Here is a 24,741-nt window from a genome sequence, read left to right on the forward strand (position 1 = left end):
TGTTGAGATGCATGTATCTGCTCATTGGATTGGTTCATACCCACAGCTCAAAATATAAAAAGGAAAACTATTTGTGGCTTTTGTGCTGGTGGTAACCAGACATAGAAGTTGAATGAACAAGTCAAGACTCAAATCTGTTTCTGATGGGAAAACAGAAAAGTGTGGAAGTCCACGTCTGCCACTGAAAAGAGAAAAGAAACTGGCACAATAATGAAACACCTCTTAAAATGATTGTTTATTGTTTGTTTGTTAATTTTATTTCAATCATGTAAACAATATTCAGAAGTTCATTTAGCAAAGAAAAGAAAAAATCTATACAAAATAAAGAAACATACATTTTTCAATTGGCTTCACCTGTTCTGATTCAGTTACATATGGAAAAGGAGTTTATGTTTAAGTTTTCATAATCAGCACTTTGTGCTGTGTTATAAGGAAATCTCTAAATTATTCTTTAAAACGATGACATTATGATGACATTGTGAATAAGAAACACTTTGTGTTATATTAACATATACATCTTTATAATGACTTTTTTAAAAAACTGCCAGGGCTTCGATATTATTATGTTTGCACTGGAAGGTGTCTGGATAATGGCTGCACACAAGCGTCACAGGTTCCTTCTCACACAGCAGCTCTGTTTCCCAGCTTGCATGCCAAAGTGTACGTGGGCAAGATACGCAAACCTAGAGCTGCTCCCAGCGCATTCATGAGAGTGTGAATGTGTGTGAATGTTCGACAGAATCCGCTCAGGCACAGAAAAAGTCACTGAGGTTGGTGGTGTAAAGTTCAGAATAACTATATTAGAACCAATCCATTTACCACTGCACCATCCACCAGTCCAATAAAAAAAAAACCAACACTTGTTATTCAAGATTTTATATTTATGAGGTGGGTTTTTCATAATCATGATTAACTATATCATATATCAGAAACTATTTATTTATTCTCCCATCACTCGCGAACAAGACCCCGAGATACTTGAACTCCTCCACTTGGGGCAGGAACTCATCCCCGACCCGGAGTGGGCACTCCACCCTTTTCCGGCTGAGAACCATGGCTTCAGATTTGGAGGTGCTGATCCTCATTCCCGCTGCTTCACACTCGGCTGCGAACCACTCCAGTGCGAGCTGGAGGCTCATGACACACATTTTTCCATATAATAAGACAATGGGCCATAATTAGGTGAAGCTGGCTTCCGTTAAAGTGTTTTTATTGATTTTGATGGGAGTTTGGGTGATGGGTGTGTAGCAGTGACTTCTACAGTCATTGACGTGTACAGATGTCACCTGATCAGGCTTCCAGCACAGGACTCGGTTTCCCAGGTTACGTTGCTTCTTGTGTGTCCGCCATATTGCCTTCGCCTAAACGCGCTGGCTGGATCGTCTCTTACAACTGAAAATGTAAGTATGGAAAAATGATGTTCCCAGCTGGGATCCCTGCTTCGCTCCTGTGTGGGAAGTTGTGGTTAAAAAGCTCCAGGCGTCAGTTTGTGGTTGTTTCACGCTGTTTTCTGGAGGCTGGACAGCCGCACAGCTCAGCTCAGGACAGCGGTGCTCGGCTCTTGTCTGTTGTTGTTTTCCCCTCTGTCACAGCCACAAATTACATTCGTGACTCCGTCCCGAGTATTTTATTGAATAACTCGTCGTGTAATTGTGTGTGCTATTTAAATGGAAACGAGATGAGTGTCCGCCACGATCGTGCGGTCTTTGTCACGGTCTGTGTTCAGCTCCTTTCTGGCGTTAGCGCTGCGAGGAGCAGCTAGCCTCTTCGGTAGCCCGTGGTTAGCAGCCGAGCACCGTGGGTTCATTGAAATCTGTGCTCGAGGTCTGCCCGTGAACAACAGTTGATAAGCTAACACTAATAACTTGGTGGAAAATTAATATCAGAGTCGACTCAGCTGCCTGTGCGTTTGAGAAAACCCGTTTACACGCTAACAGCCGTAGAGACCGTGTCTAATTTGAATGTGTGCTGCACACAGGGTTTTGTTTATGGACACAGATTAATGATTGCGGTACAAACACGTCATGGTAATGTACTGGTCAACGCAGCCCCCGTTTTACGTCCCATTGTACTGTGTTTATTGATATTTTATTCTTCATATGTGGAAAGATTGTGTAGCTTGCCTTTCAAACCGCTCGTTGTGTTTTATGTGAACCACCCCCATTTTCACCTCTTTAGTGCTGGGTATCGCAATGCATTTTGGGTAGTCTTTGCCATGTTGTTATTCGGGCAAAACCAAAACAAAGACAGAGGCCAACAGGTAATAAGGAGCAAAGCTGCAAACACCCAAATGATACGCAGCAGACAAGACAGAGAAATAAGGCCAAGCAGGGAGGCACAGAAGTCTAACTTGAAACTTATTAAGGTCTCCATTATCTGCAGCAGCTATTCTTTACATTACGAGAGTACACTGTAAGACAGACACACATATATACAGTATAACATTCTGACTAGACAAACCTCTCAGACCCACAACAGAACAGCCCCATATAACACAAATAACACTGGTTTCTTGTATTATCTGTACATAGACGAACTGTTATTAGGAGTGATCCGTATGCCCAGGTTACACAACCCTGTGTGTCGTGAGCACCAAACACATCAGCTCAGTTAAGAATTAGAAATTATTTTCCATTTTTCAGTGGAGTACCACCTAATCTGCGTGGAGTCGTTATAGCGACCCCGTGATGTCATTTGTTTGCAGCCGTAATACTCCGACAATCCATCAAGCGGTGCGGCTTCGTAGCAACCAAAGTCGTACTAAAACATTTTGACAGATTTCTGTAGCACATAAAATCGGTTCGAGGTCAGTAAGCACAACCAGAATTCATACATAAGGTGCACCGGATTATAAGGCACACTGTCGATTTTTAAAAAATTAAAGGATTTTAAGTGCGCCTTATAGTGCGGAATATACAGTATACAGAAGAAAAGAATATATCGTGAGATATATTGTTACCGTACATGCTTCAAATTATACCGCGATATGGATTTTAGGCCATATCGCCCAGCCCTACGTCTAAATAAAACAAGACCATAAAGCTTCCTAACAACCCTATTACATCTAAAGAGTTACATTTGTTAAAATGATAACATGACAATGAAATACTGTTGAAGGCGATGTTTCCAACTGCTATCCAAGAAATGCATTTTACTGGTGCAGTGACTTTAGCTGCTTCAGTCTGCAAAGTATAAAAACCTCTTAGTCCTTTCCATGAATGGAGACTATAAAGAGAGCGCGAGAGAGACGAGTCCCTCCAAGAGTCCTGAATTAAAGTCTGAGAGAAGTCAGCACCCACAAGTTTAAAACAATATTTTAATCTGCATGTCTGCCTGTCAGCGACACCTGAATATTCCCAATGAGGCACAATAAAGGATATTCCTATTCTGTTCTGAGCTTAGATGGGGATTTTATAAAATAGACACTGTAAACACATTGTTTTCTAATTCTATATAAACTTACTGGCAGCTTAATTTACTATGAAAGGTATAAGTAAATAACTATAATAGAAAAAAAGTACAGAGTAAGACCGTGGATCAGTGTGATGTCTCTGACAGTGCTGTGTTTCATCCAGTCGGACAAACTGGGTGAGAAGCTGGACTGTGTCAGATGCCAGCGCTAACACTAATGTCAGTGCGTTTATGGTAAAAAGTTTTGCTGCTGCTCATGAGGAATGAAGGGTTTGTGCGTCCGTGTTGACTTCTGCATTAATCGCAGCGCTGATGTGCTAAAGCAAGCTTTGAAGGAAACAAATCGTGGCTTCCTGTGCGCTGTGAATCCAGCACGGTGAACAGAGGTCAGCGGGCAGTGAGACCTTTTGGTCTTCTGCTCTCTGATTGGCTGACTTCCAGTCCCATTCCCTTTCCGCCCAACCCCCCACACCCCCCACCAACCCGACTCCCTGTCCACCAGTTTTTTGTCTTTCTTTCTGGTTGTTCTCCTTTTTGGATTTTTGGTTCATTGCTGAACTTTTATTTTACTCATTGACATTACAGGTTACATGTTTATGTGTGACAATAGAAAGTGTGCTGTGCTTACCATTAATTTGGAGTGAATAACTCGTTATCATTGATTTGCAGAAGAGTCTCCATTTTTCCTTTCTGTTTTTCAGAGTTTCAGTGATGACTCAAACAGTTCAGACCAATGGGGTCCAACCCCTCAGCAAGACTTGGGAGCTGAGTCTGTACGAGCTACAGAGGACTCCACAGGTAATCACTAACACCACCTCATCATCAGTCAGCCTGTGGCACGGCTGTGTTTGTGATTGTTAGGCCTGGTTCGTCTTGGTGCTAACCTCAGTCTGTGTGTTTGCTTCTGCCACAGGAGGCTATCACAGATGGCCTGGAAATAGCGGTGTCACCCAGGTCCTTGCACAGTGAACTTATGTGTCCTATCTGTCTGGACATGCTGAAGAACACGATGACTACCAAAGAATGTTTGCATCGCTTCTGTGCTGATTGCATCATCACAGCTTTGAGATCTGGGTGAGTGCACGGGAACACCTGAGTAGAGCAGGGCGATATGGCCAAAAATATTTATCACGATATATATTTGAAAATTTGCGATAACGATATAACTGACGATATAATTGATGCGAGACAAAATACAACTCCACAACATTACTAGCACAAAAAGACAACCTTCCATTTATTTTCACTTAAACAAGAAGCTGGTTTTTATGTACATTAAAGCTTTATAAAAATGTAACAGTGCAAATGCAAATTCCTTGCTGAAAGTTTAACCCAAAGGCATTTCCAGTAGAAATGGGCTGACATATCCTGAGCATAACCATGTATAATATCCACTGAAGTTAAAAAGAGGTGCTTTGCAACATTAAACTGCAGTGTGCAGTACGTATTTTTCGGACCATAAGGTGCACGGGATTATAAGGCACATTAAGCGAAACAAAGCAGTCAGATAAATCAAACTTTATTAAACTCATTCTTCTTGCTTCCTCCACTTCTGTACCATTGATTCATTAATGTTGAATTCTCTGCAGCTGCTCTATTCCCATGTTGTTGCAGTATATTAATGACTAACCTCGTATTGTGGATGGATTATCTCAGTTGTTCTCCTGACTGAAGTTTGGTCCGTTTACAGCATCCTGCCATGCGATTGCATTTGTCTCTAACCATGAGGAACCTTCACGTGTTAGTGTTCGTCCTCCAGCTTCACTGTTTATGTTATGCTAACATAGCTGTGTCGCTAGCGATCACGTAGCACATCATTATATACCAGCTAGCCCAACTTCAGTAACCCTACAAACGTCACTGCTGTTTAGTTTCCTGTCTTCATTTATGTTGGAAGTGATAGCAGAGCTGTACGTTTGATTTTTTTCAGAAATCTCTCCGTCAGAACATGCTATATCATGCTTAGGTAACTAGCGAAACTAGCGAGCTAACTTCCGCTAGCTTCCTGCTAACTTCTAACTCCGTTAAATGTAATAACTTTTGTTTTCATGGATGCCTGGAAGTTAAACTTCATAGTTACACCTGGTAAAGCAGCAATGCTGATCGTTTTATTAAAGATGAAAGAATTTAGACAGTTTTTAACTCTAAGTGATGCTGCAGTGTTGTTTGACCTGAAGTATACAGAGTTTAGGACCCAGATTACTCCCAGATTTAAGAGCATCTTAGTCCGACAAATACGACGGCCGCTTGCATGTTCTGCAAAAAAATGTGCTTTGTCGTGTATCTGACGGACAAACACCAAACCAGTTCCACATCACTGAAGTTGCACCATTTGTACAAACCAATTCTGGTTCATCTGTTTCACTCAACAATCGGCCATGTGCGTATGAAAACAAAGGCACTGCGCATGCGCGTTTCACTCATATTCTATCGCGATATTTCATTTTCCTATCGTTGCCTAACATTATACCGGTATTACCGTGAACGGTATAATATGGCCCAGCCCTACACCTGAGTAATATGACCGTCACAGCTGGACAGAGAGGGCGGCAGTTAGGGCTGCACGATTAATCGTTAGAAAATCGCGATCTCGATTCATACTTGTGTGCGATCTCATTTCCAAATTAGCAGGGAAAAAACAACGGAGAGCACGTCAGGGATGACGAGAAAGTGACAGGAGAAAATCCGTCCCGGTCAACCACCCAAACACCAATAACGGGAACCTTATACAGCGCTTCCCTATACCCGTCGAACTCCCGCAGGCACAAAGACATTACGGAGGCTATCACTTATCACCTGACCACAGATATGGCTCCATCAACACTGTGCAAAACGAGGGATTTAGGAAAATGATCAACACCCTAGACAAACGCTACAGAGTGCCGTCCCGCAACTATTTTTCTATTGTTGCACTACCTGCTCTGTACACGCAGCGTCGAGCAACGGTGGAGACGGAATTTAAAGCAGGACAACATTTTGTTGTTTTTATGTTTATTTATTGTTTTTATGTTCAGTCTCAACTGTTACGAAGTTGGTGTGCAGTTAATAAGTGCAATAAATATTTATACTGGAAAAGAGAATCGTGAGAGAATCGTGATCTCAATTCTAAGCCAAAAAATCGTGATTCTCATTTTATGCAAAATCGTGCAGCACTAGCGGCAGTGAAGTCACGGAGCATCTGTGCAGCCTGTCGGGAAGCCTGTGTAGCCTTCCATGATTGGTATTGGCTGAAGCGAGCTTTATTCAAAGGCCAGAGTTAACGGCCAAATTTAGCCCAGGAAATTAGTTTTAACTTTTTATCAATGAGTTGCTCTTTCCAAATCCACTCTCTCTTTTAATGGCACTAAAACATGGCTAATAAAACACATTGCACCTACCCCACAGGATATTAGCATAGTAATAATACAGCAGTGAGACTGGTTCAAAAAGCCAAAGCTTCTCACCTGAAGGTTGATGTGTGAGAGTGACCATCTTACAGTCACAGCACCTGCTTCCACTCACACTTACAGATATAGGCATTAGGCATGCAGATGCACAGTAACAGTCCGAGCATCGTCTCATGCTGATGGGCTAGCACGGCCTCAGTGTGGTATGAATTTTCCTTGTTTTTGATATGCTGTTTTCACATACTGTCACTTCGTCTGTTGTTGTTCAGGCTTTCACAGGTCATGAGTTTTGCTTTCATAACACCGATACAGACGTTAGAAAACAACTGAGATGTTGTGCATGATTACCTGTTGTTCATGTGGAAGTGGCACTGATGCCGTTTGCTGTCTCCGCAGTAATAAAGAGTGTCCTACCTGTCGTAAGAAGCTGGTGTCCAAGAGATCGCTGCGTCCAGACCCCAATTTTGATGCTCTGATTAGTAAGTGATGTCAGGAAAGTTGTGCTTTACATCCACATGTTGATGGTTTCTTATGCCTGCAGGAAGAACATTTTGTGTCATTTTCACATTACTGTGGAAGAAGAAACATGGCAGCATTTGAATAATGAAAGCAGCAACAAAGATCAATCCATAAATAAGTGAATAGATTCATCAATACACCTTTGTTTCCTGTGACACGACGCCAGCAAGTGTTCAGTTACACAGCGATGTTGCTCCAGAGGTTTAAATAGTGCCAAGTGCTTATTTAAAAGTGCAACAGATGTAGGGAGGAACGAGACTTTCTGCTGCTTTGTTTTCTTTGCTCTGTACCGTCTCCCTGAGAGTAACGGCTCAAAAGATATGGGATGGATCATTAACAGTTTTATGATCCTGATGAATCTTTTTCATATCTTTACTGGAGAGACTGGTTCTCTTTGTAGTCTTCGAGCTAATTTCTCACAGAAAAACCCAACACAGCCTTTCCATTTAAAAAAAGGTATCCACATAGATGCCTGAGTATTCATATGAGCTAACCTGCTGTGTCGTACACCCATCAATCCCCACTGAGTCATGTGCACATCCTAAGGTCAAAAATCATTTCTTTAGTTTTCTCAGTTTTAAAAATCAGATGATGATGATTACAGCACAGTATGAAATCACTACAATCAACAATTCTCCAAAATCACTATTTGGTTCATACTCAAGTTTTCTGTAGAGAAACATAATACAAAATAAATGTTTTTTAAACACAGCCTTCATTAATTTATTGTAATTGGATCATTATGTAAAAACAAATTGTTATATACGTGTACTTTCAGACCTGTAAGACACAGTCTGAAAACATGTGTGTGTATATATTATACATAGTTATTTCCTGTTTATTTACGTGTGGACATGGTGCGTGAAGTCTTTTGTGGCATTTTTCTACTTTCAGGTAAGATTTACCCGAGCCGTGACGAGTACGAAGCCCACCAGGAAAGAGTTTTGGCCCGCATCAGCAAACACAACAACCAGCAAGCCTTATCCCACAGCATAGAAGAAGGGCTGAAGATACAGGCTATGACCAGGTAAAGGACGTGTACAAATGCTCCAAATACTCACATTAAACTCAGTCCATTTCAATGAATGCGAGTTACCTCTGTGTCAGACTACAGCGTGGTAAGAGACACACAGTGGAGAACGGCAGTGGAGCTGAGGATAATGGAGACTCTTCCCACTGTAGCAACGCTTCCGTCCACAGCAACCAGGTATGATGTGGTATACATGGATGCTTTCTGTGTACCGCTTAAGCCTCTTTTCCACGTGTACCTGTTTGATTCAACTGGACTCGATTTTAGGATTTTCCATTAGGTGTTATTACCTGGTACAAGCTACACGCAGAACTTTCAGGCCGTGTTGCTGTAACAACCTCACCCACATTGACTCAGCTGTAATGGAAAACAACCTAAGCCGAGTGTAGTTGATTAGGATTAGGTTGATTTGGGGTGGCTGTTACTCAGGAGGTAGAGCAGGTCACCTACTGATCGGAAGGTTGGTGGTTCGATCCCTGCCTCCTCCAGTCTGCATGTCATGTATCCTTGGGCAAGATACTAACCCCAAGTTGCTCTCTGACGCATCAATCGGCGTGTGAATGTGTGTGAATGTAGTTAGAAAGCATATAGAGAAAGTGCTTGTGAGAATGGGTGTGATTGGGTGAATGTGGCATGTTGTGTAGAGCGCTTTGAGTACTCCGGGAGAGCAGAAGAGCGCTCTATAAGAATCAGTCCATTTACCAATAGGTACTACTGGAACAGAGGCATTGGCGTCTTTGTCTTCCTTTTCTTTATTTTTCATGTAGAGCATGACTAGGGCCGGGTATCATCACTGACTTCTATCATCGAATCACAAAGTCCCCATTGATTCAGTGTTTACTCAGTCGGAAATATTATAATTCTGATCATTTACATCTCCTTACATTTATGTCTGTGTATAAAAACAAAGCTGACACTGTGAGACTTCATCAGAGCATCACAGCAGATGTCTTTGTGTCAAAGTAACTGAGGATCAAACACAGAAAAACGTGAAGAGATTTTCCTGTCCTGGCTTTTTACAGCAGATAATAGGGCTGCACAATTAATCGTTAGAAAATCGCGATCTCGATTCATACTTATGTGCGATCTCATTTCCAAATGACAACGATTTTTAAAAAAAAAAAGAAAAAAAAAGACGCCGATTGTACCGCAGTTTGATCCGGGACGTACTCTGCATGAAAACAAGCGCTCACTCTTCCTGCTCAACAAATGACAAGGGCGGAGCCTTATACCACGTGATACAGAAGCTGTGCCGTGTGATGCTAAAATTAGCAGGGAAAAAACAACGGAGAGCACGTCAGGGATGACGAGAAAGTGACAGGAGAAAATCCGTCCCGGTCAACCACCCAAACACCAATAACGGGAACCTTATACAGCGCTTCCCTATACACGTCGACCTCCCGCAGGCACAAAGACATTACGGAGGCTATTGGGGTTTTTGGGGGATGTTGCTAACTCCGGGTCCGATAACAGGCACCACACCCGCAGTAGATGCGCTCGGTGTGAGGTCTCGCAGCAAGCTATCAAATACGGCGCATTTCTCGGCTTTAAAAAAAACCCGTCGCCAGGTGTTTCATCATTCGAGGTGTTACCTCCTTTGACAGTATCACAGTATCAGCTTAAAGCACTTGTTGCAGGCTGCTGAGTTTGCATCTTTTGTTGTGAAGTACAGCCAGACTTTGACCGCTTCGCTTTGGGCATTTTTAATCTGTAGCTCTGCTCAAAAGAACGTACGTACCTGGGCCCGCCTACTATCCTCGGAAACGTAAAATGATTGGCTAGAATCCAAAGTGTATGACATCTCAGGGGAAAAAAAGGCACCGGCATAATGGCACCGGATACCGGTACCCATCCCTACTGGTACCAGGAGCTGTTATCTAATGGGAAACCCTGAAAAGCGTGGCGAGTCGATCCGAGTACTAATGGAAAAGAGACGAACACACGAGTGTGAGGACCACAGTGATTTTTAGGATGGGTGATCTCTCTTCATCTTTAACTGTGGTTCTGTAGGAGGCCGGGCCGAGCATCAAGCGCACCAAGACAAGCGACGACAGCGGTTTGGACATGGATAACGCTGCAGAGAACGGGGGCGGGGACTCGGTGATTGATGGTGGTGCCAGTGAAATAGAGCTGGTCTTTAGGCCACACCCCACCCTGATGGAGAAGGATGACGGTCACAACAGGTAGTCAGACATTGCTGCTGACACATCCATTTCAATATAATACACACCCTACGTTAGCTCTGAAAATCCAGTTCCTGCACATATTCACACGAGTGCTTTTGTGTCTGCACAGTGTGGAGTTTGTCCCTCGCTACATAAAGACATCCGGTAACGCCACAGTGGATCACCTGTCTAAATACCTGGCTGTGCGACTGGCTCTGGAGGAGCTGAGGAGAAACGCTGAAGCCAGTCCTGTTAATGTGGAGGCAGCTTCAGAGAAACAGTACACCATCTACATACCTACAGCTGGAAACCAGTTCACTGTGAGCACCCACACAGACACACTCAGCTTTACTAAACATATAGCTATCCTGTCTTTTTCACTGTGATCCACACAGACGTGGACTGAAGGCTGTTGTCCCACAGACTTCTGTAAGACCGGAAGACTTTTTGCACCCACAGTATGATAATCTGGTGGCCATTAGTTTTAATTTTTCCAACCCATGTTTTTCTTACAGTGTTAGGGGCTGGCACAAAAATAAAACAAGTTATATAGTATAGCATTATTATTAGTATACCAAGGTTTAGCTTTGTGGTTTTATTTTTAAAGTGGAAGAATTCATGTTGGCTGTAGTCAACGAGGCACCACACTAGGGGGCGCTAACCACTTATTCCCTTTTTTTAATCCTTGAGGAAATGATGTAAAACACTGGCACTTGGCACATTTGATGTAGACGTACGATGTTGTAAAGGGATGTGCACAAAGGTGAGACAGCAGGTTTAGCTTTTCTATGTGCAAACACAGTTCACAGTAACAACAACAGATTCAATGGCTACATTCAAAATACTGTGTGATTCAGTGTGTTTGGGAAATGACGTGTTGAACTCTGTCCACAGGTGCTGAATGGTTCCTTCTCCCTGGAACTGGTCAGTGAAAAGTACTGGAAGGTCAACAAACCCATGGAGCTCTACTTTGCCCCTACTAAAGAACACAAGTAGACGGCCAGGAAAACACACACACACGTGCGCACACACACACACACACACACACACTCAGAGGAAAATCAAATGCATGGACATGGATACCTGTGCGGCACACAGAAACAAGAGCAGAAGTGTATTTCTGAAGGAGATGACAGGGTTGACTAAAACCCTCAAAAGGACTCTTGTACATAGAAGAAACCCCTTGTTTTATATTATCTGTATCCGTGTTGTTTCTATCTTAGTATGATGTAGCAGATCAGAACAGCAGCCGACAGACTGGGCTGCTGACAGTAACTGTGGATTCTCTCCAAACAAATCCAGGGTCCATCTATAGCGTGAAGTTAAAAGCACATGGTATACTGTCTTCATCTGGATGGCCTTTAGGCCGGGACTCGTGGGTCTGTTTGACTTTGGAAACCGCCCTGCATCACATGGGTGACATGTGGCTGGGTTTAGGGCCTTAAAAACCAGGACCAGCTCTGTCCAAACAGTGTAGGAGCACACGATCACTCCCAGTGACCTCCAGGATATCAGAATGATGCGCTTTGTTAAAATGCCTGTGAACAGTTTGCCATGCATTAGTGGGCCATGTACGATGCATCTGACATGCATGGAAGTAAATAAAAGCCACAATGTGAATATGTGTTGCATTGAAATGTGTTTCTGTTAGAACACTCTTCTATATATAATTATGGCGGCACGGTGGTGCAGTGGTTAGGTCCTGAGTTCGACTCCACTGTCCAGCCTTGCTGTGTTTTGTTTGTGTGGTTCTCTCCCAGTACTCCCAGAACATCACAGTTGGTTAGGGTAACTGGTGATTGTGAATGGCCCACAGGTTTGAATGGTCGCTCGCCCTGAGACAGGCCTGTCCGGGGCGTGCCCCGCCTCTCGCCCTGTGGTAGCTGGGATACGCTCCAGCATCCCTGCAGTCCTGATAAGCGGAAGAGAATCTTGCCACGTGTGACTGTTAGTTTACGTGAAAATGGAAACAAACCAACAGATTTGGTCGTCTTGTCACGGTCACAAAGTTGACGTGTACAGCTGGTTTATGAACCCTGATTTGAGTTGGAGAATCTCAGTTGCCCTGATCTGTAGGAACAAACTGTCTTCTAATATCTGTGGCTGCTCTCTATCGCTCATCCTTTTATAAATGTCTTTTGTAACAGTATGTGTGATCGGAGGCTTGGACAGTTTGACCTTTACAGTATTTATCCTGTTTGCTGAGGGTGGCTGTCCATCACAGGGAGGTTAACTCGTTGCTCTCACAGACACATCCTGGAGAAATCTTTGATACAGTTTGTTTCATTTTCCACCCAGCAGTCAGGTTCCTGAGTGTTTGGAAGAGAAACTCCACGGAAAGGGTGATTCCTGAGTGAGTGCGAGTCTAAACGTGTACCGTAAATGTTGTGACTTTGTCAATTTGTGTTCAGACTGGTTGCCAGTTGGTACATTTCAACAAACCACAAACATGTGCAGAGTTTGAGCTGTGCTAGCGTGAGCTCATGCTCGGTTGCATGGACACTACTTGTGAGTGATTACTGAAATGTGTTGATGAGAATGTGAAGGGAATAAACTGTCAGTACAGCCTGTGTCATGTCATAAACTTGTTTTCACTGATGGTGGGAAAAGGAAGTGTTCAGACACAGAACATGGAAATGACTTGGTTTCATACAAATATCATGTTTGATATCCTGTAACGTGTTTTCCGTCTGTCTTTAAAACCTGCAGCTGTTAAACAAATGGTATAGCACAATGCCATGTTTCTGATTAATGTATAGTATGGGTTATATTAGAGGAGTTGGAGAATCTGTTAATTTAAATAAATGGAAGTGCTCTGCTCACTGCAAGTCAAAATGTTATTAGAGAAACGTCTAAATTATGGATAAAAGTCGGTGAAGCAAAGTTTAGAACGACTCATTTGTTTCCTAAACCTTGAAACTAAAAAACAGCAAACATTCTTTCTTTGGATGCAGCTCGTCTCAGGTGACGATTTGCTGCTATTCTTTCATTCGAGTCGATAACCAGAGAACGATCTTTCTGCACAGTAAGTATAACTTGGGTTCTGGAGAGTGTAGATGACACTTTACTCATTTCTGCCGTTCTAGAGAAAAAGGTAGTTAAGCAAAATGTAGCAGCTGAAGGAAAAGTAGAAACTAGCTGTTGCAACTAACCTCAGTGCTTGAGCAGATACCATTTCGTTTTACTGACCTATACATTATTCTGAATAAAAATAGTTTGAGCAGAAATCAACATTGGACTTTTGAAAGTCACAGAGGAGCGTGACTTTCAACTTTAGCAAAGAAAATGGTCCCATTTCACAAAATACACTCACCATGAGAGAGAACCCTACGAGTCACAGCGTTACTCATGTTTCGTTTAGGACGAGTGCATCTGATCAGCAGTGTGTGGAGCTTGTATACTGCATCCTTCTGTTTGGTCAATAAAGCTGAATCTGAGTTCAACATGGAGCACACGGTGCGGTTTCTGCTCTGTAATCATGTTTGACATCCTTTCAGTTCAGTGGAGTCCAGTGTTACATGACCTCGGCATAGAGCTGAATACATCAGTGCAACTTCACATCAAAGGTATTTTTAATGAATTGGATTCAGTTGTCATATTAAAGTTTTTCCCCTGAACATTGGCTGATTCTATCATTTGTTCTGCTACTTTGTAAATAAAAAATATCAATAATTATAGTCATTTGTTAGAAACATCGCTCAAAATACCAGAATGTTAAACAAAATTAGCTTATGTTTCATTTAATGATGCATTTAGTTTTGGCACATGTGGCTCTCCATAGACTCCACTGGTTTCTTGCACTGAGGAAGCCAGACTGCACCAGTAAAACAGTCCTATAAAGTCTCACATCTGGATGACACCCATAGATGAGATGGTGTTTTACTCTAGCCTGGTGCACAACAAACACTTAAACTTGAAATAAAACTTATGAATATTATAGTAAACACGATCATTATTTACAGGCATATCGTGTCTAATACTTTACTGGCTCAAAGTCGTCACTCACATCACTCGCCCATAAAGCAGAAAGCCTCAAAAGGCGGTTCATCAAAGACCGTCCGGATTTCTCGACACGCTCCGACGGCTCTGCTCGTCCCATCACTAACAACTATCCTGCTGTTGTGATAAAAGCAGAATACAAACTCATTTTCAAATGTGTGAGCAAAACAACTACAGTAGTTTTATATGTATAAAAGGATTCAACAGAAGCAGAAAAGACAAGTGTTCAGCTTCGGCTCTTTATTCTTTTGTTGTTTCAAATATACAAAGAATCAACGTAAGAAGAACAGCCACGAATCAGGCTGAACCAAACACAGTTTTGGCATGAGCAGAAAAAAAAAAAAGTGGACAAACATCTTGAGAAAGTTGAGGGTAAACAGGAATGTTTCCTCTGGATGAGTCCGACTCTACCAGAGGAAAAGGGGAAAGATGCAGAGAAGACAGCGCGAATGGTGCGAGAGCCAGCAGAGCAGCCGGGGAGCTGTTTAAAGGAGGAGCTGTGGAGCTGCTTTGCGTCTGAGTGAGAGGTCTCTTTGCAGGGATGCCAAACAGATTGTGTGAGGTGCCAGCACCTTGCCGCCTGACTGACACCCAGCACTTTGAAATCCTAGAAATGTGTGTGAAATCCAGAAAGTAGAAAAAAAAGTAGAAAGAAGAGCAGTTGGAAAAAAAGTCCTATATAAAGACAGAAGCTCAGAAACACAATCAGCTGTGGCGTGTGACTGGACGCTGCAGGTTCGGCGACCATCAGACCGTCTTCCTCGCAGTCAGGACTCTCACGATAGAGCCAACTCCTCCCACTGCCAGGGCCTGAGGACGCACAGAAAAGAAACGTCCATAAACTTTTCTCTGCATTATGATTTGAGGGAATCGTCTGTGATTGTGATCAAAGCTCTGGCTTTGTGAACGTGGCACTAACCACTTAATGGAAACTGGTTTCGATTTCAGCACAATTTCCACTCTAAGATTGTATTAGCTTAATTAACAGAAAGCACTGACCTTTTCATGCCACTGCAGGAGTACAGCACTACTGTTGTCAGAGGGCTTCTCAAAGCCTCTGTAGATGTATTTCATGAGCAGATCCACTCCTGCTTTGTCCAGAGAGCCCACAGCCTTCTCTATGTCACTGCTCTTGAAGCTGCTCAACACTTTGACCACCAGCTGCTCTGCTCGCTCCTATGCACCAACACACATAAAGAGGGGGAGGATACTGCATATTAAAAAGCAGGTACCTAAATGAACACTTTCCATCAAGACATCTGAGCTCCCACATCATTTCAATTCAATTTTATTTATATAGCCACAATTCACAGCAGTTGTCTCAAGGTACTTTATATTGCAAGGTAAAGACCCTACAATAATACAAAGAAAACAGCAAGCACTGTGAGGAGACTGGGAATGAAAAACTCCCTTTTAGCAGGAAGATGACTCCAGCAGAATCCCACTCAGGGAGGGCTGGGGAGGAAGACAGAAAAAAGAAACGCTGTGGAAGAAGAGCCAGAGATTAGGGGTGGGTTTTATTCATCGATGCATCGATTAAAATCGATTCTGGCTTGGATAACGTGATATCGATTCATTAAAATCCTGAATCGATTTTTTAATATAAATGTATTTTGCCCAAAATTCCAGAATCTCTGGTGAAACGTCACAAAATTTTGACAACCACCAAACAGCTAAGACCGTGAATGAGAGCAGGAACACGGCTTCTGCACATAGACGTAAACACAAAGCGTGGAGCAGAATCGGTGAGATGTCGCCTTTCTCACAGTCGGGGCTGAAAGCCGACAGCTCGCTGATTCTGATGTTTCGGCGGGTCGAGCTTTGTGTTCACGCCCTTTTTGCGCCGATTCTGAAGCTGTTAGTTTGATCTCTCTCCAAACAACATTGACCGAACCAGCAGCAAAAGCAGATCCAAACTACGCTTCACATAAACATCGTCATGAATTCACTCTGACTTTTGCTGTTTTGCTTCCACCAGGATAAAATCACACTTCATGCACAGCTCTCTCTCTCTCTCTGTACTTCAACAACAGTTTCCTGTCTAAAAATCTGTTTTCTGCATTATTCGCTTGCTTGTTACGCACAAGTCTACCGTTGTTTACAGGCTGTCGGCCGATGTTGTTTTTACTTACTTCTGAAAAGAAAACCTAATTTCTGCTGTTCAACAGGCTTCTGAACAAATGTAAACTTTTTAAAATTATACAAAATGCCTGTTAGCCGTGTCTCTAATAAAACCGCTGTAACTTCAGAGGTAACGTTCATATGCTGATTAATGGTTTTCTTTCATTTTTGATGTACTGCAGAATATTTTTATAAAATTCCAGAACAGGAAAATCTCCTTCATGTTTTTCTGTGTTTTATCTTCAGCGACTTTGACACAAAGGCCTCTGCTGTGATGCTCACACCTTTGATAAAGTCTGGAAAGTGTCAGCTTCCTTTTTATAGATAGAAAAATATGTAAATGTACTGATCTGAATTATATTATTTCTGACTGTCAAAATTTCCCAGATTCAAATCGAATCGAAGATCAAATCGATTCAGGACCTTGTGAATCGGAATCGAATCGATTCTAGAAATCAGTGACGATACCCAGCCCTACCAGAGATGAATAATATCTCATATGCAGAGTGATGTATAAACATATAGTCAGTGCACAGTCAACACTCAGTGCATCACGGGAAGCCGAAACCTACTGCAGGGTAACCAAGGGAGGATTTAGGTTCATTTGATCCAGCCCCAACTGCATGCTTTATCAAAGAGGAAACCTTTAATTTCAATGTGGAGGGGTAGCAGCTCTACTCTGAGCCCATCTCTAAGACAGAGACAAGAAGAGGACCCCAGGACTACAGGCCTGACATCCTACGTCATGAAGACCCTGGAAAGACTCATCCTGGACCAGCTCCGACCCATACTCAGACCACGTCAGGGATCCTCTTCAGTTTGCTTACCAGCCCCTTCTCGGAGCTGAGGATGTCATCATCTATCTGCTCAATCGCGTCTGCACCCATCTAGACACGTTGGCGAGCATTGTGAGGGTCATGTTTTTGACTTTTCCAGTGCTTTCAACACCATCAGGCCGACCCTCTTGGGTGATAAGCTTACAGCGATGCAGGTGGATGCTTCTCTGGTGTCCTGGATTGTTGATTACCTGACAGGAAGACCACAATATGTGTGTGTCTGACAAGGTGATCAGCAACACAGGAACACCACAGGGGACCATCCTTCCCCCTTCCTCCTCACCCTGTACACCACACACTTCAGCCACTGCACAGAGACCTCCATCTTCAGAAGTTTCCTGATGACTCTGCGGTGGTTGGATGCATCAGCAGGGATGATGAGTCAGAGTAGCCAGAGGGCTGTGATGTGAGCAGAATCATCTGCAGCTTAGTGTGGCAAAGACCAAAGAACTGATTGTGGACTTTAGGAGGACCAGGAAACCTGTGACACCTGTTTCAATCCATGTGGACTATAAATACCTCGGAGTACACATAGATAATAAACTGGACTGGGTTAAAAACACCACTGTACTCTACAGGAAGGGCCAGAGTCGTCTCTAAGGTCCTTCAACATTGGTCAGACAATGCTCAGGATTTTCTATGAGTCTGTTGTGGCCAGTGCTATCCTCTATGGTGTTGCATGCTGGGGCAGCAGGTTTAGGGTTGACTCCCTTAAGGTGGTACCTGAGAGGCAGCTATCATCCAAGATGAAGACAATGCTGGATTATACCTCCCACTCACTCCATGATGTGCTGGCTAGTCACAGGAGCACGCTCAGTGAGAGACTAAGATTACCCACAATGCACCACTGAACAACACAGGAAATCATTTCTGCCTGTGGCCATCTCCCTGTACAACTCCTCCATCTAATGCACAGTACAGACTGCAATAGCTACACACTGTTGCACAAGTGACAAAGTTCACAGGTTAAATGTCCCTCATATATTCTTGATATTTATAATTGAGCTATTTGTATATATTAGAGCTATTTCTTATATTTCTAAACTTTGTAACATATTGTATCATGTAATTAGTTTAGTCTATTACTGTTACTGTCTTGGAGCAACTGTAACCCACGTAAAGTATTTCGATTGTTTAATATGTGCATTGAAGGACATGTCCTGGTCAAAAATGACTCCAAGGTTCCTCACAGTGTTACTGGAGGCCAAGGTAATGCCATCCAGAGTAAGAATCTGCTTAGATACCATATTTCATGTTACCCGTCTTATCTGTCTTCATGGATAGATAAAGCTGGGTATCATTTATGTCTTCTAATGATGCTGCCTAAGGGAAGCATGTATAATGTAAACAGAATTGGTCCTAGCACTGAACCCTGTGGAACTCCATAATTAACCTCAGTGTGTGAAGAGGACTCTCCATTTACATGCACAAACTGGAGTCTATTAGATAGATATGATAGAAACCACTGCAGTGCAGTACCTGTAATACCTACAGCATGTTCTAATCGCTCTAATAGGATATTATGGTCGACAGTATCGAACGCTGCACTGAGGTCTAGCAGGACAAGCACAGAGATGAGTCCACTGTCAGAGGCCATAAGAAGATCATTTGTAACCTTCACTAAAGCTGTTTCTGTGCTTTTTCTGTGTTTTTGAAAAAAATTGCAATAAAAAGAGGTTTGAGATGATCCTATAACTAGCTAAGACAGCTGGGTCAAGTGATGGCTTTTTAAATAACAGTTGAGGGCCTGTGGTACATAGCTGATTGATAGAGAGACTACGCTTGCTCCTCACCATCAACCAACCATCCTGTTTTTCCGGCTGCTAGGGACAACCTGCTGGGGAAGAGCTAATGGTAGCTATGCTACCTTTGGTCACACTGACTACAAGGGCCTGGCTAGTATTATGTGTGAGGTTAAAATATTTTGTTCTTCATAAAGTTTTGTTAAGTCAAATTATTTAGATAAGAAATATTATTAAATAGCAGGTGTATATAATGCTCTGATGGTCTGTTAAGTATATATACTTAAGTCAGGTCCATGCAAGGAAACTAACCAAATTAAACCAATTCTGCCAAGAAGAGTTTCCAATCAGTCCAGAATTATGCCAGAAGCTTATTGATGGCTACCAAAAGCATGTTGTCAAGGTGCAACCAAAATATGTTAACCAAATATTAGTGGGGGTATATGTATATAAGCAGCATGGGGGTACAGTGGTTAGGACTTTTGCTTCACAGCAAGAAGGTCAATTCAATCCCAGGTCCTGGGTTTGAATCGACCATTTGGCCAGAGCCTTTCTACTTTGAGTTTACATGCTCTCCCCATGTCAGTGTGGGCTACCTCTGGCTTCCTCCCATAGTCCAAAGACTAACTGGTGACGCTAAACTGACTATAGGTGTGAAAGTGAATGGCTGTCTGTCTCCCTGTGTTAGCCCTGACTGACAGCCTGTCCGGGCTGTGCCCCATCTCTTGCCCCATGGCAGCTGAGACAGGCTGTAACTCCTAAGCAGTTAATGGAGCTTTTCTATGAAAACCTTTTAATTAAAACTGAAGCGTTACTCTTGGATTATGTTTCATTTAAATCTCTTAGGAAAACATAAAGAACCACATTCAGAGAAGTTAAATGCCACTGTGGAGTATCGCAGCTGTCGGCTGGCCCGCGCGATCTGATATCGTCGTGTTGGTGTTGTTCCCAGATCAACATAGTAAATGTTGTTCCAGGATCAACATTGCAAGTGACCAATCAGAATGTTGTGACGTCATACTTTTGCGACTTCGGGAAAAACCGCCGTAAAACAAAAAAACTGTACTTAAGCTGCGAGAAACCGCCTCTGTCCGCCGATCAACGGACCCTAACCCTTTAATAAACGCTAAGCTGAATTGATATTGTCCTTGCAACATTGGAATTTCATAAATGCACGAATGGCTTGGCGCGCAAAAGAATAACGTCACAACAATGTGACTGGTCACTTGCAATGTTGAACCTGGAACAACAATTTCATGATGATCTGGGAACAACACCAACACGACGATATCAGATCATCCTGGCTGGCCCTCCCTGAGCCTGGTTCTGATGGAGGCTTCTTCCTTTAAAAGGGAGTTTTTTTATTCCCACTGTCACCAAGTGCTTGCTCTCTTTATTGTTGTCTTGATTCTTTACCTTACGATATAAAGCATCGTGAGGAGGCTGTTGTTGTGATTTGGTAGTGTATAAATGAAACTGAAGTGAATTGAAAATAAATGTAGAGAGTCAGGTTGAATAAAAACACAGATACCTTGGCATTCTGGTTCTTGGTGTTGATTGGAGGATTCTTTAGGACAGCACTGAGAGCTCCATTCAGATTCCCCTTACAAAATATCAGTCAAGGACAACACAGAGATGGAGATACACGACCTGTGCTTCCTGTTTTAAATGAATACACATATAGTATACACTATAGACACTATAAAGTGCAACTACAAAACAAGGAGTAAACTGTTTCTAAAGCAAACAGCAGGTTTCATTACAAATAACATTAAAAAAAAAAAAAGACTTCTGTGACTAAATTTTACAACTAGGCACACAAAGTCAAGAGTCAGAGTAGGGCTGCCACGATTCGTCGACTATCAAAATCATTGACGACTAATTTAATAGTCGACGTGTCGTTTGAAGCTTTGCAAGATCCTGAAAGACGCAGGAATAAGTAGTAGGATTTAAGAGTGTAATAACGGACTGAAACAGAAGATGGCAGCACTGCATCTACAAGGATGCCAGCTGCCGATAAACCCCGAGGAAAAATTAGTCTCCGGTATCGTAGCTGTGTCCAAATTCAGAGGCTGCATTTGTTACAGCGACGCGACAAAGGCTGTCCAAACTCGAAGACTTCTCCAAATGCGTCCTTAATTTCCCCAGATTTGAAGGATGGGTCGGGTGTATCCTTCATGACCCAACCTATCCCAGAATTCATAGCGCGGCCCAGCCAATTACAGTTTCCAACGATGGCGGCAGCTACTTAGTTTTAATATTACTCTTTCTGGGTCACAAAATAAAGTTTTCAGATATTTTCAGGCGAGAATGCAGCTGTGTAAACCTCAAATATCTGGTCGATTTATCAAGACATCACATATTTACAAAAGTGCTCCGATGTTTTCGGAGATGTGCTGGCCGGGAGGTCAAGGTTCAACTCCTGGCACATCGTTCTCAAACCCCCCGCGGTCTTTCGCTACTCAGGTTAAACATGATATAAAAGTCACTTAGATAACTTAAAAATGTTATTGTTTGGCTTTTTTCAGCGTTTTGTTTGTTCCTCAGTAAATCGGTTTGGCTGAGATTAAAGTTACAGTTTTCACACAGCTGAATAAACGTCAAGCAGAAAATTGATTAAAAAGAAGTGTGAGATGATAGAGAGTTTACTCCAGTGTGCTGTTATATTTTAGATATGAAGTAGCAGACGGCTGAGTTTCCACTGAGACAATCTGCAAATTTCATTAAAAGTGTAATTAAACTATCACCTTGTCTTTATTTTTAGTTAGCACATACCTGAAACACTTCAAGCTGTAAGCTAATGATAGTTATATCAGAGCAGATGCTGCTGGTGCAATAAGCTGTACGTTTCACGTCCAGTGGATGATGATCTGATTGGTCGACTCTCACAATAATCGTGTGTGGCAGCCCTAATTCAGAGTAAAAGGACTACTCTATGGTGCTCCATAAACGACAGCGGTAAAGTAGAGGCAGCGAGTCCTCCTGCACAGCTCCTCAGCCTGCTCTCTATGCAGCCGAGCTCACCTTAAAGCACTGCTGTTGGTTTCATCGAGGCCTTTAAAGGCGCGGAAAGCTGCAGGTGAAAGAAACACAGTCGAACAGCAGCTCTTTAGCGTGAATACATGACAATTCTGATAATACACACAGTCCGACACACGGACAAAGAATGGGGCTGAAACATTTCCTTAAAAAGGATAAAGTCACAGAGAACCACACCCTCCTGTGACTGACACCCGGAAGTCAGGTTTCACAGGCTCCTATGAAACAAACTGCACACAGGATGTCACAGAAACGTCAACTTTATGTCACTGTAAATACCCGGAACATTATTTTAACCATATAAAAACGGGTACCGAGAAGCACCGATACTGGACCGATACTCCGCCCTTCAAACAGCGGAGCTGTCCACATACACGCATCACTGTTCGCCGTGCCGTCAGCAGAACAGCCGCCAACTTAAAGGATATTGTCTGAGCAGAGAGTCCACTTCGGCCTCGTCCGGACCGCCCTGATTCTCTCCTCCCTCTTCCTCGTCCACGAACTTGTTCTCGTCGTATTCATCGACATCTACTTTCCTGAAGCGGTCGGACACCGTGTTCTTAGACATCCTGTACACGACAACAAAGATCGGCTAAAGGAAAAGACAAAGCTCTAAGGACAGCACACGCCACGAAACTCTGCTGTCCACTTCGCAGCCCCGCAGGTCCACTTCCTCACCTCCTCACTTCCTCACTTTCTTTCTACTTCTTCCTCATGTTCGGGCCAAACAAAAAACCCCAAACTGGCGCAGTGCTGCCTCCAACTGGTACGGAGTTTACAGAACATTTTTTAATATTTGCAATACAAACTCATATGAAGAAACGAGAACATCGTGAGCAAACTCATTTTTTATGCAATCTATATTACATGTCAAGTGAATTCTTTTTGTTTTAATTTGATGACTATGATTCATTTCATGAAAGTCCAAAAGGTATTTCTGAAATGTATTTATAAGCAATGGCGTGTCCAGCGGGGTGGCCTGGGGGGGCACAGGCCACCCCCCAAACCAGACTGGCCACCCCAGGTGCCACCCCAAAGGCAAAACAATAAAATTCAATCAAATATCAAATGTCCGATTATGTTTTCACGGTGACGCTCAGATATCCGAGTGTAAGTGAATGCAGCATCGCTTCTGCGCTATGCGCATCACGTTAGCAAAGGTAGGAGAGCCAAGCGCGAAAGATGGCACTGCAGGAAACAATTTTTCGGTGAAAGAAAATGAGGACAGAATAAATGTCCCGGTAAGTAATATCAAGTTTGTTGAGTTTAGTAAACTTCGGTGAAATTAGAATCCCAAGGAAAAAAATAACACTTAAAGAATTATTGCAGCTGTGGAATATTTCAGACAGTAGGCTACTGAGGGCAGCTAACATAAGAGTTATGAGTTATAAGATATAATCTAAGTCGTAACATTGCTGTATGGAGCTGCAAATTTGGTTGCAGGTTAACATAGCTGGACTGGCCATCGGGCATATCCCCAGTGACTTATTTTTTATTTTTTTTGTAATGGCATGAACAATGAGAGGTGGTGGATTGGCCAGATGCAGGTCGATGTGTAGCAATAACTCCGTTGTTTGGTGGTGGCTATGACGGGGCTTCCACAGAGGCAACAGGTGGATGAGGGAAGGGGAGGCAGGAGGAGAGACCCGAAGCAGCCACCAGTCCGAGTGTCAGGTGAACTGAACTTCAGGTAAGAAGTTATGACCTGCAGTCTATCTGGGTCAGATATAAACCAAGTTTAGGTGGAGTTTATTTTCATGTTGCTGACTTTTTACTGTCAGTTGCAATAACTCATACTGCGTTCTAGCCAGCTTGGAGTTTTTATACAGCTGGGTGGGTGCTATGATGTTACTGATAGTGAACTTTATTTTATTCATAAGGTTAGTTAGTAGAGTTGCCAACGGCTCCTTAAAAATGGAATGGTCCCTCATTCAGAGAAAATATTACGCGTTTCGTATTGAGCTGAGAAGAGACGCGGTTTGTCCCGGACTTCAGCTAGAATGGAAAAAAGACACAAAGCTGGATTTATTCTGTCTTTATGCTGCACAGCTGCCTCTTCTCTCATTCTCTCCCCCTCCCTCTCCTGTTGCTACTTCAATCATGAAACTGATCAATGATCAGCTGATCGGCATTTCTCTCTTGTTTGTTTATCGCCCACTTTGCGCCAGAAAGAGGAAACCAGCAGATATTGCGCTAAACAACAGCAGCACTTTTAAGCTTGATCAGCTGTTGTTAGAATGTATTTAAATATTAATTTCTAGTATCAGCTGATGTTTGCTGGAGCCACAGCTGTAAAGCTGCTGGTCATGATGTCTGTTTAGATATGTGGTGAGAGGGAAACATGAAGATGAAACCAGGAGATGTCCTTACTGAATCATCAGAGCTGAACAGGTGATGGAGAAACAGGTTTACCTTTTAGGTGACATGAATGAGTTGAAGTTATCAACTGTTTCTGAGAGATAAATAACACCAGGATCCTTTTTTATGTAGCTG

The 24,741-nt window shown here is 42.8% G+C and overlaps 2 protein-coding genes across 2 annotated transcripts; one reads left to right on the forward strand and one right to left on the reverse strand.

Annotated features, from left to right (window-relative positions):
- Positions 1 to 1,345: 1,345 nt before the first annotated feature.
- rnf2 (ring finger protein 2) lies at positions 1,346 to 14,117 on the forward strand. The gene is made up of 9 exons (XM_085378179.1): positions 1,346 to 1,400; positions 4,113 to 4,209; positions 4,325 to 4,485; positions 7,194 to 7,276; positions 8,211 to 8,343; positions 8,424 to 8,523; positions 10,357 to 10,529; positions 10,642 to 10,831; positions 11,406 to 14,117. Exons 2-9 carry the CDS (start codon positions 4,123 to 4,125, stop codon positions 11,505 to 11,507), a joined length of 1,029 nt encoding a protein of 342 aa, XP_085234305.1. The 5' UTR covers positions 1,346 to 1,400; positions 4,113 to 4,122; the 3' UTR covers positions 11,508 to 14,117.
- A 631-nt stretch (positions 14,118 to 14,748) lies between these two features.
- LOC146614358 (actin-related protein 2/3 complex subunit 5-A-like) lies at positions 14,749 to 22,934 on the reverse strand. Its single transcript, XM_085377828.1, has 4 exons — positions 22,677 to 22,934; positions 20,741 to 20,813; positions 15,510 to 15,686; positions 14,749 to 15,320 (listed from the first exon to the last, which is right to left on the reverse strand). The coding sequence occupies exons 1-4, from the start codon at positions 22,814 to 22,816 to the stop codon at positions 15,258 to 15,260; spliced, it is 453 nt and encodes a 150-aa protein (XP_085233954.1). The 5' UTR covers positions 22,817 to 22,934; the 3' UTR covers positions 14,749 to 15,257.
- Between the last annotated feature and the right edge of the window lie 1,807 nt (positions 22,935 to 24,741).

The sequence above is a fragment of the Diplotaxodon limnothrissa genome, linkage group LG18 (assembly GCF_057381915.1).
Source record: "Diplotaxodon limnothrissa isolate DT_005_m linkage group LG18, D_limnothrissa_male_GT1.1, whole genome shotgun sequence".
Taxonomy (NCBI): domain Eukaryota; kingdom Metazoa; phylum Chordata; class Actinopteri; order Cichliformes; family Cichlidae; genus Diplotaxodon; species Diplotaxodon limnothrissa.

Bases quoted from the DNA above. Each gene is read 5' to 3' on its own strand.
- rnf2 (XM_085378179.1), top strand. From the start codon at position 4,123: ATGACTCAAACAGTTCAGACCAATGGGGTCCAACCCCTCAGCAAGACT. The intron at 4,210-4,324 runs GTAATCACTAAC...CTTCTGCCACAG, and splicing joins AGCTACAGAGGACTCCACAG to GAGGCTATCACAGATGGCCT. The intron at 10,530-10,641 runs GTAGTCAGACAT...GTGTCTGCACAG, and splicing joins AAGGATGACGGTCACAACAG to TGTGGAGTTTGTCCCTCGCT.
- LOC146614358 (XM_085377828.1), bottom strand. From the start codon at position 22,816: ATGTCTAAGAACACGGTGTCCGACCGCTTCAGGAAAGTAGATGTCGAT. The intron at 15,687-20,740 runs GTATCTGTGTTT...GTTGGTGCATAG, and splicing joins CCAAGAACCAGAATGCCAAG to GAGCGAGCAGAGCAGCTGGT. The intron at 15,321-15,509 runs GTCAGTGCTTTC...GTGCGTCCTCAG, and splicing joins TCCTGCAGTGGCATGAAAAG to GCCCTGGCAGTGGGAGGAGT.